Source organism: Barbatula barbatula (assembly GCF_947034865.1).
Source record: "Barbatula barbatula genome assembly, chromosome: 17".
Classification (NCBI taxonomy): Eukaryota; Metazoa; Chordata; class Actinopteri; order Cypriniformes; family Nemacheilidae; genus Barbatula; species Barbatula barbatula.
The window spans coordinates 11,213,233-11,235,638 of record NC_136780.1 but is presented as its reverse complement, the minus strand read 5'-3'; the positions used below and the strand labels follow the sequence as shown (position 1 = coordinate 11,235,638).

The 22,406-nt window shown below is 38.3% G+C and overlaps 2 protein-coding genes across 2 annotated transcripts in view; both read left to right on the top strand.

Moving 5' to 3' along the window:
* Positions 1 to 6,817, top strand: part of ccm2l (CCM2 like scaffold protein) — a 12,854-nt gene extending 6,037 nt beyond the window's left edge. Inside the window, exons 6-10 of the mRNA XM_079478567.1 lie at positions 454 to 583; positions 1,711 to 1,774; positions 2,468 to 2,618; positions 3,064 to 3,202; positions 4,763 to 6,817. Coding sequence (XP_079334693.1) covers positions 454 to 583; positions 1,711 to 1,774; positions 2,468 to 2,618; positions 3,064 to 3,202; positions 4,763 to 5,028 — 750 coding nt within the window. The 3' untranslated portion in view covers positions 5,029 to 6,817. The remainder of the gene's footprint in view (positions 1 to 453; positions 584 to 1,710; positions 1,775 to 2,467; positions 2,619 to 3,063; positions 3,203 to 4,762) is intronic.
* Positions 6,250 to 22,406, top strand: cables2b (Cdk5 and Abl enzyme substrate 2b). Its single transcript, XM_079478568.1, has 9 exons — positions 6,250 to 6,817; positions 12,939 to 13,031; positions 14,903 to 14,980; positions 16,681 to 16,789; positions 16,941 to 17,094; positions 17,525 to 17,619; positions 18,232 to 18,338; positions 18,733 to 18,937; positions 19,100 to 22,406. The coding sequence occupies exons 1-9, from the start codon at positions 6,321 to 6,323 to the stop codon at positions 19,238 to 19,240; spliced, it is 1,479 nt and encodes a 492-aa protein (XP_079334694.1). The 5' UTR covers positions 6,250 to 6,320; the 3' UTR covers positions 19,241 to 22,406.

Here is a 22,406-nt window from a genome sequence, read left to right as displayed (position 1 = left end):
CTAATCGTGCCATTTGAAGAGTCATATAGTCACTGTTGTATAACTTAAGGAGCATTAGGCTGGGCTGTGTGAAGGAATCAGGCTGTGGACATTCCAGTTTGATCAGAGAGCGTCACAGATAAAAATGTCTTACGGTGAGCTGTAACTCCGCCCCCTGCGGTGATGAGATGAGATGTGTCAGTTGTGATGTAAACAGCGCTCGGAGCAGACTCCCCTGTGATGTAATATCCTGGCTTATTTAACCGCATGCTGTGTCAGTGATCGCTGCACATGTGTGTGTCTGCCTGCAGGCCATTGATTTGGAAGAGATTGCGTTGACCCATATTACAGTCTGGCTGCTTTTGCGGTCGTGAAATGTGTGTGTGTAAGAGAAAGAAAAGCAGAAAGGTCAATGCATCTATGTTGTATACTCATTTTTTTCCTTTTTTTATGAACACACAAACACTCCTACAGGACGCTGCAGAGGAATACTGCGCCCTCATTTGTCAAATGTTTCAGATCATCTATGGACATCAGACCATCGAGTGCGTCGACAGGGCGGGATACCATCACACCATGCCTGACCGCTATTGGCTGCAAAGGAGTAAGTGACATCACTATTGACATTTAGAAGTCAATAAAAAGTAATCAAACTCCACAGAGTTGGATGGCCATTAAAAAAATCTGAATCATGAACCACAGGTCTGTTCTGAATCATGAACCACAGAGAATTAAGTGAACCCAACAGTAACCGAAATATGCAAAGTTGTGAGGTAACATTTTAAGGAATTTATTATTAATATAATAGTTATTAGCTTTCATGTCATGATTCTCTTGGTCTAGTGGCAGGATCATGACAGAACCTCATGTTTAATGTGGAGAGAGGCGACTATTGCATGGCATTCCATACACTCTCTCTGGTCTCGTCTCTGTTCCCATCCTCTCGGTACCTCGTTATTGATTAATGCCCTTCACCTGTTTCCCTCTTGATTTGCTCCCTTATTTAATGCCCTTGTGTCTTGTGCTGGTTTATTGTGGTTGTGTTGTGAGTCCATGTGTCTTGTCAGTCTAGTTTAGTGTATTTGTAGTTCTTGTTTTGAGTTTATTTTAAGTCTTTGTATAGTTTAGTGTAGTTAGCCCTAGTCCTGTTTGGTCATGTTATTGTATCCATGTTTTGTTCTGTTACCCCCTCTTGGTTCTTTGTTTTGTTATTATTATTATTATTAAATATGTTTTACCCGCTGTCTGCACCTGGGTCCTCTCTCCGCGTCTCACCGTGAGAATCGTGACACTTTTATAAGAGAGGATAAAACTACTTCAAATCATCGATTCACTGTATTGTTCATCGATTATCTATTGTCTAGTCTTTGTCTAAAAGGAGTGCCTTCTATACACTGATTTTATCAATGTAATACTAAGCTCACCAAAAAACATTTTGCAGTACAGATTTATTTAGCCTGAAAGCACAAATGAAGAGTTTGTTTCCAAAATGAGAGAAATCAGTTTAAAAAAATTGTCGAATCATGTTTTTATTATGTTATTATAGTATTTTATTGTGTTAATAAGCTTTATTTATTTAGTTATTGTGGCTTAACCCAACTGCAGTTTGATTGATATTAATTTGAGTGCACAATAAAAAATTGTTTTTGAGAATCTCATTTTGGAAATAAACAAATATTTTATTGACATGTATGACATGTCTCTCTCTTTTGCCGTCAATGTTTATCCTAGGTGACAGCTGTCTCACTGATATGACATATGGCTATGACACAGACTTCAGCTGCTGCAGTTCATAGTGAGTTTGTCTCTGTTTGAGCATTCTCAAGATCAGTAATCCATGAAATATGTATTTCTGAATGTACATTCTTAATGTGATTTCTTAAAGGGAAAGTTCACCCACAAATTATATTTCTGTCATCAATTCACCCTCATGTCTTTTAAAACCCTTTATATGAATCTTGCTTACACAAAATAATATATTTTGAGAAATGTTTCTGGGATTTTGTGTCTATACAATAGAAGTCAATGGGGTCAATGTTGTTTGGTTTCCAACAGTCTTCAGAATGTCTTCTTTTGTGTTCTGCAGAAGAAATAAAGACATTCGGGGTAAAATGACATGAGCGTGAATCATTTTGTGAAGTTTCTCTTTAAATCTGGTCTGTCGCATTTTCTGCTGTTGTCAGTAATATCTGCGCCACCTGCATTGTCTTCCATTTTCGGACAAACAGACCGTCCTTACCCAAATCCATTCCATCAAAGAGCATTTAATTTCATTCTTTGCATTTTACAGAGTTTAGTGTTAACAGTTTTTCTTTCTTTTGACAACTGCACAATAGGCGGTCTATTTTGATATCTCTCAGGTTGTAGGGACATTTATATTTCAAGGGTATTCAAAAATAGCTTTCAGTAGTGACTGTGTATGAAGCTATACTGTAAATGTCAAAACAAATTCCTTAAGTGTCGTAATGAATGTCATATTATCTTCAAGTGATGGATCTCAGGAGGCATTTGAGGCGTATTACAGCGAGAACTACAGTGAGAACTCATCCCTCTCCTGTCATGACTCTCATCGAAGCCTGGCTTCCACACACAGCGACTCGGAGCCGTCTAATGCCAGCCTGCAGGAATACATGATCATAGTAAGATGCTTACACGCACTGCCAACCACTCTTATTCAGTGATGTATCTTGGTTACTTTTAAAATGTAATTGTGTCGTTTAATCATCCTCATGTCATTACAAACTAAACAAAATTTATATAAACTCTTATAATAAACTTTCTTATGAAACACAAAATACTGTATGTATTCTGTTATAATCACTTGTGGAAATGGCCGGAGGCTCCAGTCAGGGACAAACTTTATATTTTTAAAGCATTTTTAAAATGTAAAAAATTACATCTAACTTTTGTTTAGCGGGTTTATTTCATGAATAAAAGATGATTTTGAGAAAAGATTTGATCATGCAGAAATAGACTCCCTGATCTACGTTCCACCCTTACCCTAACCACCCCATTTCCAATCCTGGTATGATATAAATCTGTGAACGTTTTGAAGTTTTTATCTGATGTGTTGTTGTTGGTCAGTTGAGGAGTAAGCTGATGCCTCAGGAGATTCAGCAGTTTGCTCTGTTCCTGAGAGAATACAGACTGGGCGCCTCCATAGAGCAGTTCTGCACAGACCTGCTGGAGCTCTATGGAGACTCACGCAAGTTTCTGCTGCTTGGTGAGAACACAAAGCACAACATACAACACAGCATTTCTCATTTCCTTCCTTAAAGGTATACTCCACCCAAGAGGGTTAAAACAGGCACAAAATTTGCTTTCGGATATTCCACCCAATCATTAAAATTCTGCTTTGAATTACTTCAATACATTTCTTTGTTCTGTTGAACACCAGCAAAGATATTTGGAAAAATTAGGCTAGTCAATGATGTCCCAGAAATGTCAGTTGCTTAAACGTTTCACTGATCGATTAAAAGTCATGGATGATCAGATATTGCATTGCGATCAGAGTTTGTCTATTCAGTGTCTCTCATTTATTAGCTCATTAGACGGATATTGGAGTAACATGCAGTTTAATGAATATTCATGAGCAATGGGTCATAAAAGTTGGTTTTAGCAACATCACACGTTCACAGCATGACAGAATTACAAATCCTGATACTAACACCAGTACGTGTAGGAAATGAAACATGATCAGACCTAGACCTATAAATAACTGCGTAATGTGAATCCACATTATTAGAGCTGTCACAAATACATATTTAGAAGATGATTTATTTAAATGATAAAAATAACAAATAATCGCAGAGGTAGGTTTGTCACAGTTTATTAAATATACGTTTTGTGAATGGGCTTATGAGCTGGCCAGACCTAGAGCAACACGGGTTACACAGAGCGATTGTGTGCAACTGAGGCACAATTCCATAACGCTCTCACAAAGCTACTTGTACCTCTGCTGCCTGTAAGCTCATCTGACCTGACATGCCGGCAAAATACAGAGTCAGCTCGATACCTACATACAATGTGAGACATGTCTGTGTTGGGTAAATCAATTAGCATTCAGTATTGTTAGTGTCCGTTTTTAGATAGTTGCGGTGCTGAATAAGGCCACTACATCAGGAACGCTCGCACGCCGCCACATTCTGTTTGAGTGGAAGCAACGTGTTTATCTGTCTGAGAGATCTTATAAACAGCTTGGAAGGCAAATAAATGGGAAAAGAGAGATTTTTGTTTGTTTGCATCTGTATTTTTTTTTAGATAAATGTACTAAAAGAACGTTTTTACATTTTTAATTATTTTGTATTAAAGGGATAGTTCATCCAAAAATGATTCTGTCATCATTTACTCACCCTCTTGTCATTTCAAACCTTTATGACTTTCTTTCTTCCACACAACACGAAAGAAGATATATTAAAGAAAGTTGGAACAGTTGGAACAGCACTGGACGCCCATTCACTTCTATTGTATGGACACAAAACCAATGCAACTGAATGGGGTCCAGTTAACAACATTTTTCAAAATATCTTCTCTTGTGTTCAGCAGAAGAAAGTCATACAGGTTTGAAATGACAAGAGGATGAATAAATGATGACAGAATTGCCATTTTTGGGTGAACTATCACTTTAAATATTTTTGTTTCAATAATATTTTGTTAATTAATGTACGTGTATATAATTTAACTTTTACCAGGTTTGTGTATTCCAACATAACAATTGTGTGCAGTCTATAAAAAACACAGAGCTATGGTCATTTCTCATGCATTTCCTCTCCCATGTGACCAGGCATGAGACCCTTTATTCCCGATAAAGATGTCGGAGTCTTTGAGACTTTCCTGGAGGACATTGGGATCCGAGAGGGCGGGATCTTGACAGATAGTTTTGGGCGAATCAAGCGGAGCATGAGCAACACATCTGCCACAGCGGTCCGAGGCTATGATGGCTGGTCTCACGACTTCAATCGCAGAATCGATGACATCACACACGACATTGAGGCCTTGGGCTTCGAGGAAGGAAATGGAGACATAGAAGAAGAGGACTATTACCTTTGATATTGCCCCAAAATGATCTCTCCTGTTTTAATGTAAAACTACTGTATACCTGATGCACTGGAGAATATTTGAAAACAGATTTTATCTTCTAACTTTTGTGTAATATATCACTGTATCTCTTTATGTCTTATTATAAAAGTTAAACATTTATACGTGCATGCATTTTATCTGACCACAGAGGTGCTGTTTATAACTTTTGCATCCAGTTTGCATCTATATCTGAATATCATTTGCATGCAGGGTTGGTTATTTCATGTTTCTCGTGAATGAATTTAGAGCACCATTACAGTGATCGGGGATCTAGAAAGAGAGTTTGTAATATTTGAAGAAATGGTCATCAAGACATAAAAGCAAAAAAGAGGGCTTTGATAACGGCAGTGATAAAAGAAAGGGTCAGGCTTTTCACACCAAGTACACAGTAATCTTCTCTGTGCTGAACTGTGCCCAGGTCTGCAGGCAGAATGAATAACTCGGTCATTATGGCATATTTTTTCCAGAGGGACTGTCACCTTGCCAAAATGCAGCGCCCTTCCCTCCCTGCGCTCTTATCTGTGTCAGCCGTGGAGTGTTGATGGGCTCTGTGCCCAATATTGAGGGTTATCAAAATGGCACATGCATATGTCAGGCTACGTAATAAGACTGCCGAAAAGAACAGGGTGAGGTAGGCGGATAAACCTATTCTCACACCCAGATAATGGTATTACTCAAACAATGATCATGGATGCTTAAGTAGGTTACTGTTCATAATAACAACACAACGTCTTTATAAAGAGGGGCCAGTTGTCACAGGAGGACTATTGCTAACTATTGACCATGGTTTAAAACCCAAAAAACATACGTTTATGACAATTGAAAGAAAAAGATTACATTAGTAAAAAGATTGTTTTGCCAATAGTAATCAATGCACCAAAATACTTATTCATTTTCGTAAGGTTAAATGTAATGTTTTGAGTCCAAAGTTCAGTTATACAAATCCTTGTTATTAATAGGTTTTGTCTGTTGGTTTATATTAAATATTTCTTTTAAAACTGCTGATTTATGTGTAGATACATAACATCATCAGAAACGTCGCATCCAAATTGTCTCAGTTATTTTGGACTGTGTGAAGTTGTGCGCGCCTGTGCGTCTTCTTTTCAAACGTTTCACCGTAAAGACTCTACAGCCAATCATTTCCGCGCACGCTCTGTCTATTTACCAAAAGCCTCTACGATGAGCCAATGGGGTTGCGCTGGGCGTGTCCGAGACTGTAGAAAGAAACACATCCGAGCGTCAGTAAAGGGCTTCACTTGAGAATGGCGGCTGCTGCGTGCAGTGCGCAGAGCACAGTAAACCCATGCGCGGGCAAACTGCACAGAGAGCATCTGCGGAAAAGTAAAGACTCTCGGAGAAGACAAGCTGCGCTTCTATTCCTCACTAATATATCCCTGGACGGACGGCCTGTGCGGAGCTATGCGACCCCGGGTGATGCTGAACTCCAGGGCGCTGAATTCGTCGCGGCTGTGAGCGAACTGTCCGTTGCAGCGAGCAGCGATGGGACGTTTACCAGCCTCTCGGCTCCCAAACTGGCGCTGCTCAGCGTCCCACCCATTCTGATTCTGCCGTCGGATTCTGGGCTCTGTAAAGCCGGGAGCGCTGAGGCATTGCTGGACAGAGAGAGGGGCTCTTCGTTCTCCTCGCAGGGGAATCTCCTCTCCCCCTGCAGTCTGCAGCCCACTCCGCTCGGACCGCGGAAGTCACCAACGCTGCTGTCAGTGCAGAGCTGCGGCTCTTCGATCGAGTCTCGACCACGGTGGGTTGTTTACAGGTTTCTGCGATCACTCGTGCATTCCTTTACTTTGCGTAAACTCCTGATATTAGGGAGCAGCCTTCCTAGACAGCATTATAGGGCATCAACTTTGACAGCTCAATGTCACTACAGTGACTACACCCAGGCCAGAAACGGGCTTTTCTTGCGTGCTCACGGTGCAATTGGACTCTTTTAACTTGATCTTCTTTTGCCATATCTTCTTCTCTTTGTAGTAATGATGAGCAGCAGTTCATTTGTTACTATTTTCTGGAAGACTTCATATTTCCACATCTTTATGTTATCATGGCAATATTTCATCATCAAAGCACAGAGTGTTCACAATTCTCTGAACTATTTTAGTTGAGGACCTAACCTTTAGGAACTAAACCAGTTGTAACAGGTTTGACTCAATCTGCAAACCATGGTTTTAACCATCATGGTTCTATAGCAAAAACGCTCTCTAAATAATGCTTTTTTACCCATGTCGGGGAAGAAAAGGACAAACTCAAAGCAAACGGTTACATTTGACGGTTGGACCCAACAATTGTAATTTGGGCATCATTTCTGACCCTGGGTTTGGCTCTTTTTGACCCAATGCCGAGATGGAAATAACCCTTCTTTAGAGCGTACTATTGTAGTACCATAAGTTTACTACAAATATCATGGTCAAACATTAGTTTCTATTAGTGTGATCATGGTTTGTTTCATTGTTTAAATACAAAGATGATTACTCAAACCATGGTTAATTTTGGTATTGGATGTTTACATGGGATATTTAAGGGATAGTTCACCCAAAAAACTAAACGTCTGTTATCATTTACTCACCCTCTTGTCATTTCAAGCCTGTATGAGACTTTTCTGTGGAAGAATGTTGCTTACCGAACAAGGACGGCACCTTTAGACTTGCATTGGTTTTGTGTCTGTATACGATAGAAGTCAATGGGTACCGGCATTTTCAGTTTACCAGCATTCTTCAAGATATTTGCGAAAGTTATGCACATTTTACAGGTTTGACAAGAGGGTAAGTAAATTCATTTTTATTTTGGGGTGAACATTATAATTGTAACTTATTCTCATACCACATTATTTAAGGCATTTCAAACAAACCATATTATTTAAGGCATTTCAATATTTACAATTGCGTCTAGTAGGGAAGTGTGTAAATGTAATTTTGAAAAGGTAACACTAATCTCTCCAATAAATGTGTCATTTGTTTGCTTTTAAATATACACCCCTATTTACAATGAATTACTCATCTGTGAGTGTCAGCTCTGCTTCTAGCTGTTCTGAAACACACCTCTTTCACATTTCTTCCAAAGTCTTTGTACATTGTTTTGAAAACAGTATTATAAGTATTTTTAAGATATTTAAAAAAAGATGTTGTTGTCTATTTACAGACTTAACAGTACAGTTTGCAGAAACTGAAATGACAAACCACAGAGATAGATTTGATCTGTTTGCCAGTTTAAATGTCATTCAAAGGGCACAAAAGTATGTAAATACGACTTTTTTTTCATTCTCATAGACCACAGACCGAACAAACCCTTAACTGGAATTTAGATGACTTAACAGCCATGTAAACTTTGCCTAAAAACTCAATTTGTGCATTTTCACTGTATGCTGGTTAATCTATTTAATATAAGGAAGTGAAAAGGCTTGTCCTCTGTCGTACACACAAGTGTGAAAATGACGTTGTGTTTAGCTTTATAATATCTCTGTGTTCTGATGAGCGGAGGAGGTCTCAGTTTCGTTGACTATATCCCCTCCACCCCAACACGCTTCCCCTTTTTCCTTATAAAGGGTGTGGTTTTGACAAGTACATTCAAGCCATGCTGACAGTCACTGCAGACATTTGCTTTGCTTTGTCAGCTGGTGCTTTGAGGCCACTCTGTGTTGTATATAAGGGTGGTGTGGATTTTCCGACAGTGTGTGCTGCTTGATGCACAAAATACCTCCGGAGATTAAAGCCGAAGACATTCGGTCGTATCTCAACCCTTCAAAGGGTCTCTGCAGGCCTGAGAGAATGAGCTGTCGCCTCACAGGAGAATAAATCAGGGCTACATACAACGAACTTGCTTGATTTAAATGTAACGGGTTCTTGAAATAGCACAGTAAAAATTCCTGTGTTATTACTTATTTTAGATGTTTCATCCAACTTGAATCTACATAAACTTCTCTTGCTTTGAAACAGTCTGCTAACCAGTAGTTGTGGGAGCATGTAAGTAACAAATAGAAAATGCGAGCTCAAGTTATTTGTAATAGCCGCCTTTCCTTCGGCAATCAACAAATGGTAATACAAGCACAAGGAGAGATGTACAAAACAACCAAAAGACTTTGTGACCTGTCTAACAAGTAGGAGCTTGTGTATTGTAAAAATGTTAAAGGCTTAAACTGTTTACATAAGTTTAAAGGTGCTATGTGTGATATTTTGGAAGATCTATTGGCAGAAATGCAGTAAAATAACTATGAGTAAAAATCTTACCTAATGAAGCGTTATGTTTTTATTACCTTAGAATGAGCAATTTTATCTACAAGCATGAGCAATTTTGTCCCCTTACAGGGCCTTCAACATGTTGTCTCTCGGTAGCCCTTAATGGACAAACTGCTCTACAAAGCGCATTTCGTAATTCGTAATCTCCTTCAGCAAAAACCTGAAAACATTTTTGTCCTCTGTCAGCCTTCGTAGTGCTTCTAAAATGAGGGTTGGAGTGAGACGTTGGTCGCAATTCGCAACCTCAACACTAGATGCCGCTGGAATGCACACACTGGACCTTTAATATGAATTATTATTAAAAAGAAATACTTAATGAATAGTTGGTTGTTGGACAACTGGTTTACTACTTTGTCCCATCCTCATTCTGTAAATGCGACCCGAGCCCAATATATAATTCAGTTCATCTTTACATTTCGAGAAGCTCTTGATTCTCCATCTTTACAGGAAATCACAATGATAGCAAAGAAGTTACCGTGTAATTTGAGGGAAGTTGAATTGTTTGCAGACTGTCCTTTTGTTTGTCTTCTGCTCCTATGTTAATAGCACCTGTTGAATAATCAGAATTTGAAAAACCCTGGTATTGAAAACAAATGATTGACCCCACACGTGTGAGCAGTAACTGCAGGCTCACGTTGTGCTATCACATTGACTGCATTTCTGTTGTGTAACTGAACGGCGACTTTAAACAGAAAATTACGTCTGGTTAACCATGTCGAGCACTTCCTTTAGTAACAGCTGTATATTATAAAGCGTTTATTAGGAGCATACTATGGAGCAGTGGTTCTCAAACTGGGGGCCCAAAGATGGTTCCAGGGGGGACACAGATTTTATGAAATTTAGAATTTGAACATATATTTTGTGCAGTCAAACATCAGAAAAATATGACCACCAAGCAAAATAATTGATATTTTAGTATTGTATAGCTGAATATGTTTTTGGTTAAATTAAAATGTTAAGTTTAAGATAATAAGTCTTTATTTGGGCGGCTGCGTAGCAATGCACTCTACTCAAAGGGGGCCTTACATCAAAAATGTTTGTGAACCACTGCTTTGGAGATGTAATTTTAAATGTTGCTCATAGAGAAATCTAATTTACGTAATGAGAATTAACTAGCCCAAGACATATACAGAAATAATGCTTGAAAATGGAAAATAAACACAATGGCGTCTCAAGCTGTAACCAGTGAGCCCACTGACTGAGGCCTGACATTTCACCCACTCATTTTCTAAGCCACTTCCTCTCTAGATTGTAAAACAGTGGTTTTAGTCTTCAACCCTTATAATCCAGCCTTGTCTGAATCTTTCATCCATCAGGAGCATGGAATCAGGCCATATGTTCTTTCAGTTCTCTAATACTCTGCATGTCCAGTCTGGGCAGGATTATGGCAGGGTATTTATTCACAGCTTTGTGACGTCAGTGTGGCCTGACTGCGTCCAGTCGGCCAGGAACCATCATTGATCCTCTGGAATGAGATGCAGGGATCTGCCTGACCTGAGATTATGAGATAACCCACACGGTGAGATACTGCATGTGGAGAGGGTTGAAATGGCTTGTTGAGCACGGCTTTGTTGATCCAAAAGGGAAATCTTTATTTCCATATTTGGGATGTAGTTTGCTGAGCTAGATTCTTAAAATTAAATCAAATATTAAAACATGAGGAGTTATTCGTTCTGACTCCTCATTTTCAGAGGGCAACTGGTGTTGCACCTCACCAAGATTATGTCTCCGTTCTGTCTCTCCATCTCATTTCTGGAGTTGGGGATTTACGGGGAAAAAGAAGAGGAGAGTAAAATGAAATGGTGGGATCAAGCGAGAGACAGATGGGCAGAGAGGGAATGAGGCTTTGACGCTTCAAAGTTCATTGCAACAGAACACAAATGAAAAAACAAAAGCGCAGTCTTCAAATTTCCGTTGCTCGCTCGCTCGCACACAGGTGCGTTTCCTCGCCTTGGGTTATGATAACAGTAATTTAGATTACGGGGGGCGTGAGCATCAGCACGCAAACGGCGAAGCAGATGCGGTTTGTTTATGTGCATTTGTCTGGCACACTAAGGTTGTGTAATACTTTTCAAAGCAAACAGAAGGTAGACGCACCCTGGTTTTGTGACCAAAGCATGTGGCAGAAATCTGTGATTCTTATGTAGGGTAAGAGGAATCACACACACACGGAGACTCAAGATTATGTTACTGCAGTAACACACGTAAACCCACGGGCTGATTTCTCTGCCAGAATGAAATCTGTTTGAAGATTTGGTGCTTTAACACAACTCTTGATCCCCTAATTTTACACATATAATTTAATAATCCATATTTTCCAAAGAATTGCAAAGCTCTTGGTGTTCTCATACAGTTGGGTTTTCTTGAAAGTCCCATTTTTTAATGACTTTTAAAAAAACAACAATGGACAAACAAAGTCTGAGTCACAGGCTGATGCAGATTCAAACCAGCAACGAGTCACCCTTCCTGTAGCTCAGTAGTTAGAGCATGGCAGTTACCGCCTCCGAGGAAAGTGGGGCTCTCGAGTCACTGGCACTGTTATTTTGGGGATCATGGGCTGAAAATTTCGGAAACCCCTGCAATAATGCTGTGTAAATAGCTTTGGATAAAAACGTCTTACTAATGCGAAAATGTTTTGTAGAAGAAAGTCATTTTTCATTTTTGGGTGAACGATCACTTTAACTTCTGGTAGACTTCGGAAGAAACCGCCTTTATCCCGAGACAACCTAAAACAAACTATTAGAACTTATTGTGACTACAGTAAATTGATTATTATTACAAAAAACTGTTTTGTCTGTAATACATCAAGTCTCTAATATATTATACTGTCTCTTATATCAAGCTGTAAGCCTCTGAAACATTTTCCTTTTACGCTGACATCATCATCATCATTCCTGCGTCAAATTTCCATCCTTTTTTCTCCAACAACCTATAACTTAAATACTTTTTTTACAATCGAAATTATGTAATCAACATTTTTCCTATCGAACATCGATTTTTAAGTGGATGTAACAGCGGTGAGCTGTTATGGAGGTGCCACACAGAGCAGATCGCAGTCTGTTTCATTAGCCATAATAACACGCACCCATGAAGAGAAACAGGAAATCATTTGTCACATCAATTAAGCTGTCGATGCAAAACAAATGAATGTATAAATCATAGAGTCAGGTACATTTATGCAAGGGGGGTGAAAACAAAGGTAAACTCATTTAGACTAGGTGAGAATGCAAAGTGACTTCAATATTCTAAATAGATCAGATCCATTGCCAGTTGTATCTTGAAATACTGTATGTGCGTGTGTCTCGTAACACATCTGAGCAAAACCTCCCTTTGAGAACGTCTTTATTTGTAAAAAATAAAAAAGTATAGTAAATACATTTTTTTCCAAATTTAAAAATGCCGATTTGTTTTGTGTGTTAGTGTTATATTATTAATTAATAGCGGTGTATAAAAACAATGTCCTCATTTAGATAGATAAGTAATGGTGTGTGTTGAATTTGTTTGTCTTTAATCATTGGCTTATTTACATTAAACTGCTTTAGTGATGCCAAATTCGAGCCTGTAAGTTTCTGCTTAATGTTCAGATAGATTGCATGTGTCACCCATGTCCTGTCTTTCTGTTTTTGTTCTCAGGAGTCGGAATCCATCTGGTTCTCCTCGTCCACGCTCCCTGAAGAAAGTTCACTTTATTAAGAACATGAGGCAGTATGACACCAGGGGCAGCAGGTGTGTTTATACACTTCTTTCTTTCTTTCTCTCTCTCTGTTTGTGAGTGCTTGCCTGCGTGGTTTGCAAGTATTTTGAAGGAGTCAATACCAGTGATGACAGCTCTATAGCTGGGTCTGTGTCATCTGGCATCAGGGTCTATGTCATCTTCTCCGATCATGTCTGTGCTTGTGTCGGTCTGTCTTTTCCCACACACTTGTCATGTTTTCCCCCTCAATCATTTTTTCCTCACATGGCAGGATGTTGTTTTCTACACTCTATGCTTTATGCTGTGCTTATGTAAGATTACATAAAACGGTTTATTGAAACCCTTAACTCTGCTTCCTGGATTTTAAGCCATGAATGTTTTCGTAAAGATCTGAATGTTTTATGACATTGTCTTTTTCATGACAGGTCATTGGAAATTGTTCTGCTCTTCAAATAACACGTATTATCAGTCATGCCGAGGTAATGAGGTTAATGCAGGATGAATAAAATTGGTATTGTTAGGTTCTACTGTATATAACTAAACAGATTTTCTTTAGATTTCAGTCTTAATAATGTCTGAATGTCTAACCACTAATTCTTCATAAGGTCCATCATTATTATTTCAATCCAGGTAACTTCGTAAGATGACCTCAGATTAAGATAAAGTGATGACAAATGTATTATTTGACACATATATATGACATCCATACAACTTTTATATCAAATAACAGATTACGATTGGAAATTTTGGCGTAGGGAAAAAATCTGATGGGTTGCCTCATAACATGTATGCTGAAGGAATTACTGTGAAACAGAAGTTGCCATCATCTTTTACTTCAGTATTTGTGTTTTATTTCCTTCGTGAAACGAATATTGAACGAGAAAAAATACAGGGTGTGGCTTACGTTTTTCACTGCAAATTGATTGGATCTTTAGGAAAGCATTCAGGACTTTGTTACAGACTGACAACTGTTGGGGAGGAGTTAACAGATGTTCTCCCCAAACTGACATCATCAGAGACGTTTTCAGATTTTGACTAAAGATTACAGAGACTTTTTGTGGATTGATTTACACAGGGAAACTGTTCACCACAAAACTAGTATTGTTGGCTAACAAAGTAAACTAAGTAATTTTTTAGTTCATGGGGACTTTAATGCTGTTATGGTTAGTGGGGTTAAGGGTTAGTTTACAGCTGACCCTAAGAATGTTAAGGGGTTTTATTTTTGCTTGTTCTCTGTGAGATCCGGCCTCTTTCCAGCTGAGTAACGACAGTTACATTTATTACATTCCCATTACAAATATCCCTGAATAAACAACAGTTCTTATTTTCAAGTTCATTTTCCCAGGCTCTTGTATACACACATGCATCTAGTCACAGGGTCTCAGGATTAGGCAAAACAAGTATAACCAATAAGATATTTACCAGTGAAAGATCTTCAGATCATCGTATATGACAGTTTCTATAGAATAAGTTATCCATTGTCATTTGTATTTTTAAGGTTAAAATACTGTCGAAAATACGTGAAACAGATACAACCACACTTCCTGTGTGCGTTTGCAGTTTGGCTGTACACAAGAGGGCTTTATGTGCCTTTTTTAAGTAGGTTTTCAATTCCATTATTTCGTAGTTTGGTTCAAAATGGATTCTGTTATTTGTGTAAGTTATGTTCAAGGTATGAGCTGTCCTCAATTCTGAACCCTGTGTCTGTGTATGAGGCAGATGATGCAGGTGTTCTGACTGTGTGCATGCTTGAGCGTGTGTGTGTGTGTGTATGTAACAGTATTCGGAAATGCTGTCATTCGACAGGTGTTGTGCTTGTTATCATTGGTGATCTGAATGCACTGAGAGATAAGAGGCGTGTTATTTATTATGTGTGTGTAATAGCGTCTTGTGTTCATTGCAGGATTGTACTCATCTGCGCCAAAAGATCTTTGTGTGCTGCCTTCTCAGTGCTGCCGTACGGAGAGAGTTTCCACATCAGGTACTGAACACACACACATATATTTTTACTTCAATGAAAGGTCACATTTGGTTGAATATTGTGGTGATGAGTTGGTGAAGAATTCTTTGGTGCCAAGCAACTTTTACAGAAATTAACTAGGGCAACCATAAAGTCAGTATAGATTATAAACATAACCGATACAAATATTTGTTTATTTCTTGTGCAGTAGAATAAAATGAATTTGGATGATGATATTTTGTGTATTTAGTAGGCATCTCTCTATATTCTCTTGGTGTGTTTTTATATGGCTATTATGCTGCATCCAAATTGCCGTAATGGATTTAATGATGCTTAAACCATGAACCCTAGTTAAATATCTGGTTATTTTAAGGTCCTTTTTTCGCTATAAACAAACCATTACCTTCAACTTTTGCTTCAATAAACTCCTAATTTGGTGCCTATTAATAGTTAGTGAGGTAGTTGTTAGGTTTCGGGATTGGGTAGGATAAGGGATGTAGAATATGTGCTTTATAAGTGCTAATAAACAGCCAATATTCTAATAATATGCATGCTAATAAGCAACTTGTTAATAGTGAGAATTGTACCCTGTACTAAAGAGTTACCAAATATCTTTCCAGCATCCCAGTTTTTCTGCTTGTACTATGTCATACAAGTATGTACTGTTTCTGTTATAGGATAGTTTATACATTTTAGTGCATAGCAAAAAGTGTGTAAGTCCTGGGACATACTTGCATGCAATGGAGGTGACCATTGCTTCACAGAAGCACATAGTTAATAATCACACACATCAAAATACACTCAAACATTGCATTTAATCTTGTCTAAATTTTGTATTTCTTATGTCAGGCTTACTTTGTAGTTTAAATTATAAATTAAACAGGTTACTTAATTTATTACTTGAGTGTAGCATCCAAGTTGTGGGTTATAAGGCCTAGATCAGGACATAGATCAGAAACCGTAGACTATCCGGGTACTTTAAAAATGATACTCAGTTCGGAGCCGGTGGCCGTGTGGACAGTGCTCCAGAGATTTAGCGCATAGAGCACGGGTGACCCGAGTTTGAGTCTTTTCCCGATCCTCGTGCCCTCTCTTCTCCCCATTGCTTCATGTCTCTATCAACTGTCCTTTCCAAAAATGGAAAATCCCCTCCAAAGATCTTTTACCCAGTTCAACATATTACAACTAGTAGATAAAACATATACCAACAAATGCTCTATGCCGAACATTGCTTTGACTAAAAAGCATCTGTCAAATGCATTACATTGTCTTACTGCTCTTCTCTGGGGATTTTGATCGAGGGTGGGTTTCAGGACAAATATGGCCGGACGGAATGTTTCCCACATCCCTGAGCTGGCATGACACCATCATCAACCCCCTCCCTTCATCCAGAAAATACTTTAACAAGGACACAGACCATGGGAAAATCTTTTTTCCTTCTCTTTCATACGTTCCCCTCATTTTCTAGTGGATGTCCATAAATAGATAAAACGAGAGGGGAAATTGCACAGCCATTTACGCAAACAGGCTAAAAGATGCAAGATTGTCCGTGCTTATATCACACACAGTTCCTCACAGCTCGGTTCAGTCAGGAGAGAAAAGAGAAAGGTTTGCATACCTGTATTTTTAGTCAACTATGAATAGACTGTTGCTGTCACAATATCCCAAATGAGTACTGTCAGTCAAAAATGACATCAATAACTCTCTCTCGGTCTTCTCAGTGATCCTCTTTTGAACGGCCAGCATCGGAGACACTCCTCTGGTGGGATATCCACCACACTAGAGATGTTACCTGGTCTGGAGGGGGTGGAGCTGGGCATGTACGGCAGGGTAAGCACTCGCGTTTCACCTGTCAATCATTCTGTGGGAGATTGTCAGCAGAGCCAACATCTCCTCACTCGATGCGCCCCAGGCTCTGAAAGGGAATGTCAGGATGTCTCCGGTTGACTGACGGGTGGTTATGATCTTATTTGTTGTGTAGACGGTGTCGTACGCTCAGTTCCTGTACCCAACAAATGCTCTGGACCGTCACAAGCCCTCGGTGGATCTCGCTGTACCCGTGCCCTTTTCCAGAGACAGCATCCCTCGCAGTTGTCCACCCTCTCGCCTCAACAGCGCAGTCGGCTTTGACCTGGGTATGTCACACACATACAGCTATCCTTATAAAAACCTCTCGTAGACTTTTTAGAATCGTGTGTAATAATAACTGATGGGGGCTTAATAAAGCTTATTATTCACGGAGTGGGTTGGGATTTTTCAATCAGCCTGGTAGCCACGGTCATTATCACAGCATCTCAGATGCAGATGTGTGTGTCATAATTACTAAGGGTGCTATTTTAGGTACTTAGTATGTGAGTCACTAACACTGCTCTTTTAGGCTTTTGCGTAGCCTACTGAATTTAACAACCCTACATTAGCAGCTCATGTGTCAGCTGTTGTACTGTTCGTGTTGCTGAATATAGCTCTAATGGGTCGAAACAGAACTATTATACTTTAGATAATAAGCACAACATAAGTTTTGTTTTCCTTGGTTTGATTGGCTGATTTGTTATTTCTGTTTTCAAGGCCTTGAGGACATCGATTATGATCCAAACCTGCTCAGCGACCCCCAGTGGCCGTGTGGGAAACATAAAAGAGTTCTAATCTTTGCATCATACATGGTGAGATGCTAAAACGAAACAGAAGAAATGACAAAATGAAATCTATTTATGTCAGCAAATAGATTGAATGGGAATTCGTCTTGGTCTTTGTTTTGTCTACTGCTTCTCAGATTTTGTTGTGCCTTTAAACAATACAGTCTGCGTCGTGACTTCACACCTATACACATAATATGACAAAGTAAAAAAGAAGGAGAATGTGTCAGAAACAGGGTTTATACGAAACAAAAATGAAAATGGCACTGTTGTGCATAACACCATGTACTGACCAGACAAAAAACATGCAAAATAGCAACAAATGACGTGTTTGTGTTCGAAGTATAATCTTAATCCTTTTTATTTGGATTTGATGATAAAAGGTTTCATGGGATTTTCAATCATAATTTGCTAAATATTTTCACTTTTCGTAGGTTTCAGGTTTTGTGTTGTGAAATGCTGTGCACTGACCTACAGACACGGATAAACACAATTCAGCAATTCATTTATTCTGCAAACACCTTAAATGTATTGTCTTGAAATGTTCTTCTAATCTATTCTATATTGTATGTCACTTATTTGAATCCTTAATATTTACTGTGTTTTTTCTGTCTCTCTCTGTCTCCCCCACACACACAGACTACAGTAATAGAGTACGTCAAACCATCAGATCTAAAGAAAGACATGAACGAGACTTTCAAGGGAAAATTCCCCCACATCAAGCTCACGCTGAGCAAAATCAGAAGGTACTGATGCAGACAAGGCAGAGACAGAAAGCTGGTGCCTTTATTCTATTTTCATGTGATGTTTCTCTAAATCTGCTTTATTACTTTATGACCAGAGGCGTACAGTACTTATATATTATTAATCTAGTCTAGTATATCTATGTTTTATTTTATAGTTTTTATCTGGGAAAACCTTTACATCAGTCTTTACTCAAAGTAATTAAGTAAAATTTTTATGTACCTAAGTATTCCAAAGTAAAAACACATCAAGGACTATTTGGCAGCAAAATCGAACAATATGGCAACTTACTGTACTGATATTGCTGCCAGTGCGGATTGAGAGCACTTCATAACAAAAAGTCATCATGAAATTCATCCAGATCAATGTTTTATGATTTCCTGTCTCCGTCTTAAGCTTGAAGAGAGAAATTTGTTCAGTGGGGGAGGAGTCTGGTCTGCAGCCGGTCACCATAGCGATGGCGTTTGTGTACTTCGAAAAGCTGGTTCTACAGGGGCATCTGAACAAGCAGAACAGGAAGCTGGTGACGGCCTCGTGCCTCCTGCTCGCCGCCAAGATCAGCAGTGATCTAAAGAAACAGGAAGTCAAACAGCTGATTGATGTGAGTGGTTTATATTTTGCATCTGTCCATGATCTCCATTTCGTGCTTCTTTGTGTCAAATACAAAATAATTTTTGAATCAGTCATTCATTATTGAAAAACCCATTTCTATTAAGCATATGGATTATGTATTAGCTCTCTCTCTCTTTCTTTATCCCTATAGAAATTGGAGGAGAGATTCCGGATAAACCGTCGAGAGTTGATCGTGTTCGAGTTTACCGTACTGGTGGCTCTAGAAATGGCGCTTTACCTGCCGGAGAGTAAAGTCATGCCTCACTATCGCAGGCTGGTCCAGCACACCTGATGTGTTTCCCTGCAGCCGTGGATGAATCGGAGGTTTGGACGGACGTGAACATGGAGTTGAGTTTCAGGTGTCAGAGGCAACACGCATCAAAACACTCTGTTGAAGATCTATGATCTACTTGATGCTTTTTTAAGCAGTCAGGCCAGTGTTAACTCACTTTGTGTGACCACCATGGGAAAATGGTTGAGAAAATATTTTTTGGTGACGAATTTCATTTAGAAGAATCTAATGAAAAGTTTCATTTTTTTAAGCATGTTTGTTTATAACATTCTCTTTATGAGTCATAGATCTCTCTCCTTTTGTATAATTTTAGACCTATCGTTCACTGTATCACGAAAGCACTTTCAAGCCATAGTTTTTATCTAAACATTATGCAGTTATACAGCAATCATTAGCAAAGGTTTTTCACGTGAATATGCGCTTTTTTTCCTAGCGTACTTCCACAGCATTAACCTAGCGTAGTATTCAAAGCAAATCTCTTCACGTCTTTGACAGCCTTATCGTTTGGACTGCACTTTACTGGACAGAGTGCTCTATATTAGAGCTCATTTCTGAAAAAGCACGCTGGCAGTGCTGCTGTGTTGTTCTTATTTTTTTAAACAGAGCTTTGACAGCGATTATTATTCCAGGTTTATGAAATGCTTCTAAAAAGTGTTATAAGGCTGCACAAGCTTTATTTAAGGCATGGTTTACCTAACAATGAAAATTTGGTTATTATTGGTTCATTCTTTACCATAATTATTTATAGAATGTAAAATAATACGTTTGGAGAATTTTCATGCGATCACAGTATACAAGTAGCGTGTGTGCATTTTTGACATCACACGCAGGGCCTAGTAGACATGTGGCGGTATTTATTTTTATGTCACAATGAGCAAAATAACCACTGGACAGGTGTGTTTCAGTCCAGATAAATATTTATAATATTTGACTTCTGTTTACGATAACAGAAGCCATGCTTTCATGTTACGTATGTTGTATTTATATTTGAAACCTACACAATTTTTATTATGTCTCTATAAAATTTGTTGATGGAAAACAAGCTAATGTGCATTCTTGAAATCTAAACAATTGTGGTAATACGGTACTTTTATTTATTGACAGTACTTTAAACTGTGCGAGCTAATAATATTGTGTTCATTATCGCGATGTTGAATACCGACACGTGTCTACTGCCAAGTTTGAGTCTATAGGAAATTAAGATTTGGCCTGTTCCTCACATACATCTTTTGTATGCTTTCAGAAGACCTGCAATATATAGTATGAGTTAAATAATGCTTTTCTGGTGTTTTTTGTTCACCGTGAACTGTGTGGAAGAAAGATTATTATATTCTTTTGTGCTTCATGGGGAAAAAGTCAAATGGTAATGAGTTGAGTTTTCATTTATAGGTAAACTGCTGGTATATAATTCATCAAAAGGCAACTGTTTGTTTGTCACCTGCATCTAGAGAGATAGTTATATTGGCATCTTTAACCTATAGAAATTTCTATGTAGTATATCACGGGACGTTGATGTTGAATCGGGTTTTTCTTACACCCCCTACTATCTATGCAATATGAGATACATTTCCAATTTTATCACACCCAATTCTGATTGTTTATATGTGGGAACGATCTAGTTTTGTCTAATATTATGTAGCCGGCAGAAAAACTGTTGTTATGTGGTATAGTCATAGCTTTAGGGACTTTTTTCCTTTATAAAATGATGTATTTTATATACTTGTCAATCAATATATTTGAATCCACATAGGTAGGCCTATATATACAGTACATATTATGGGCTGTTATTGTTGTCCACAGTTTATGCTATATTTTTATGATTGTATTGTATTTTATTCTGTTACGTGTCCTCCTTGTTGAGATACTGTGACCTTGAGCGGTCAGAACTAAGACGTTTGCACATTTTTGAAGCGGTCTGATGTATGCATGCAGTGAGATGCAGTGTTGGTTTTGTTAACTGTGTTGGGTTGCAGCTGCCATCTACAGGAAAACTTTTGTAACCACAGTGTGTCAGTATGAAAGCGTGTGTGCGTGTTCAAGAGTCCCTTCGTTAACTAAGACTGCAGTTATACACTACAGTTTAAAAGTTTAGGGTCACTTAACTTAAAATGTTTCTGGAGTTATTAAAAACCTATTGATCCAAAGGAGTGGTTCTCAACAGGGGGACCCAGCTGACTTCCAAAGGTTGCCTAAAGATGACTAAAATGAGGGTGGAAAACATTAGAAAATAACAAAATATTTCTTGGCCATTTTTATGATGAATAAACGTTTCCAGTAAATGTACCCGTTTAAAAATAAATGTGCCTAAACGGCTCTTCACAGCGATGCCATAGAAGAACCATATTTGGCTCCACGAAGAACCATTCAGTCAAAGGTTCTTTAAACAAGCATCTCTTTCTCACCCTTTTTCGCCACAAAGAAATGTGTGTGTAACAGAAAGATTCTTTAGATGTTAAAGGTTCTAACATAACTATTTAGACAAAAAAGGTTCTTCTATGGCATTGTGAAGCACCTTTAATTTGTAGAGTGTTAAGTTATAAAATATATTATTTTGTAGAATTTACATTTTGTGAGTGGGAGGGGGTCTTCGAATATTGTTGAAACAATGGGGGGCTTTGGATTCAAAACTTTTGAGAACACCTGATTTAAGGGTATATGCTTAAGTATTTTAAGTAACTTTTAAATGCAAAAATGTACAATACATTTTGAATGACTGAATGAATTGTATCAGAATAAATTTATTGCAGCCAATAAAGCCCAGCATAGATGAGAATTTGATAGATAGCCAAGAGAAAATTTCTACAAGTTCAAAGCAAACTGTCGCTACTTAATAATATTTTTATTAGCATTATTCCCAAAGTTACATTTTGAATAAAGAATGAGTTACTGACCCTAACCTTCAGAATGGTAGTATGATATATACCATATATATTATATACAAACATTCAAAGTGCCTGTTAGTTTTTGTAATCGATGATTTTGTAAAGGAAAAAGTTGGAAGAAACTGTACTTAGTTTTTTACACTGTGATATTTATATAACCTCTGATGCCCCCGCACATGTGTCTTGTTTAATATGTTAATTGTAAAAATGCGCTCTTAAGAACATAAACCAGCTGTTAAAACAGGGAAATATACTGACTGAATAAATCCTGTGCACCTGTAGCC

Bases quoted from the DNA above. Each gene is read 5' to 3' on its own strand.
- cables2b (XM_079478568.1), top strand. From the start codon at position 6,321: ATGGCGGCTGCTGCGTGCAGTGCGCAGAGCACAGTAAACCCATGCGCG. The intron at 6,818-12,938 runs GTGGGTTGTTTA...TTTTGTTCTCAG, and splicing joins TCGATCGAGTCTCGACCACG to GAGTCGGAATCCATCTGGTT. The intron at 13,032-14,902 runs GTGTGTTTATAC...TGTTCATTGCAG, and splicing joins TATGACACCAGGGGCAGCAG to GATTGTACTCATCTGCGCCA.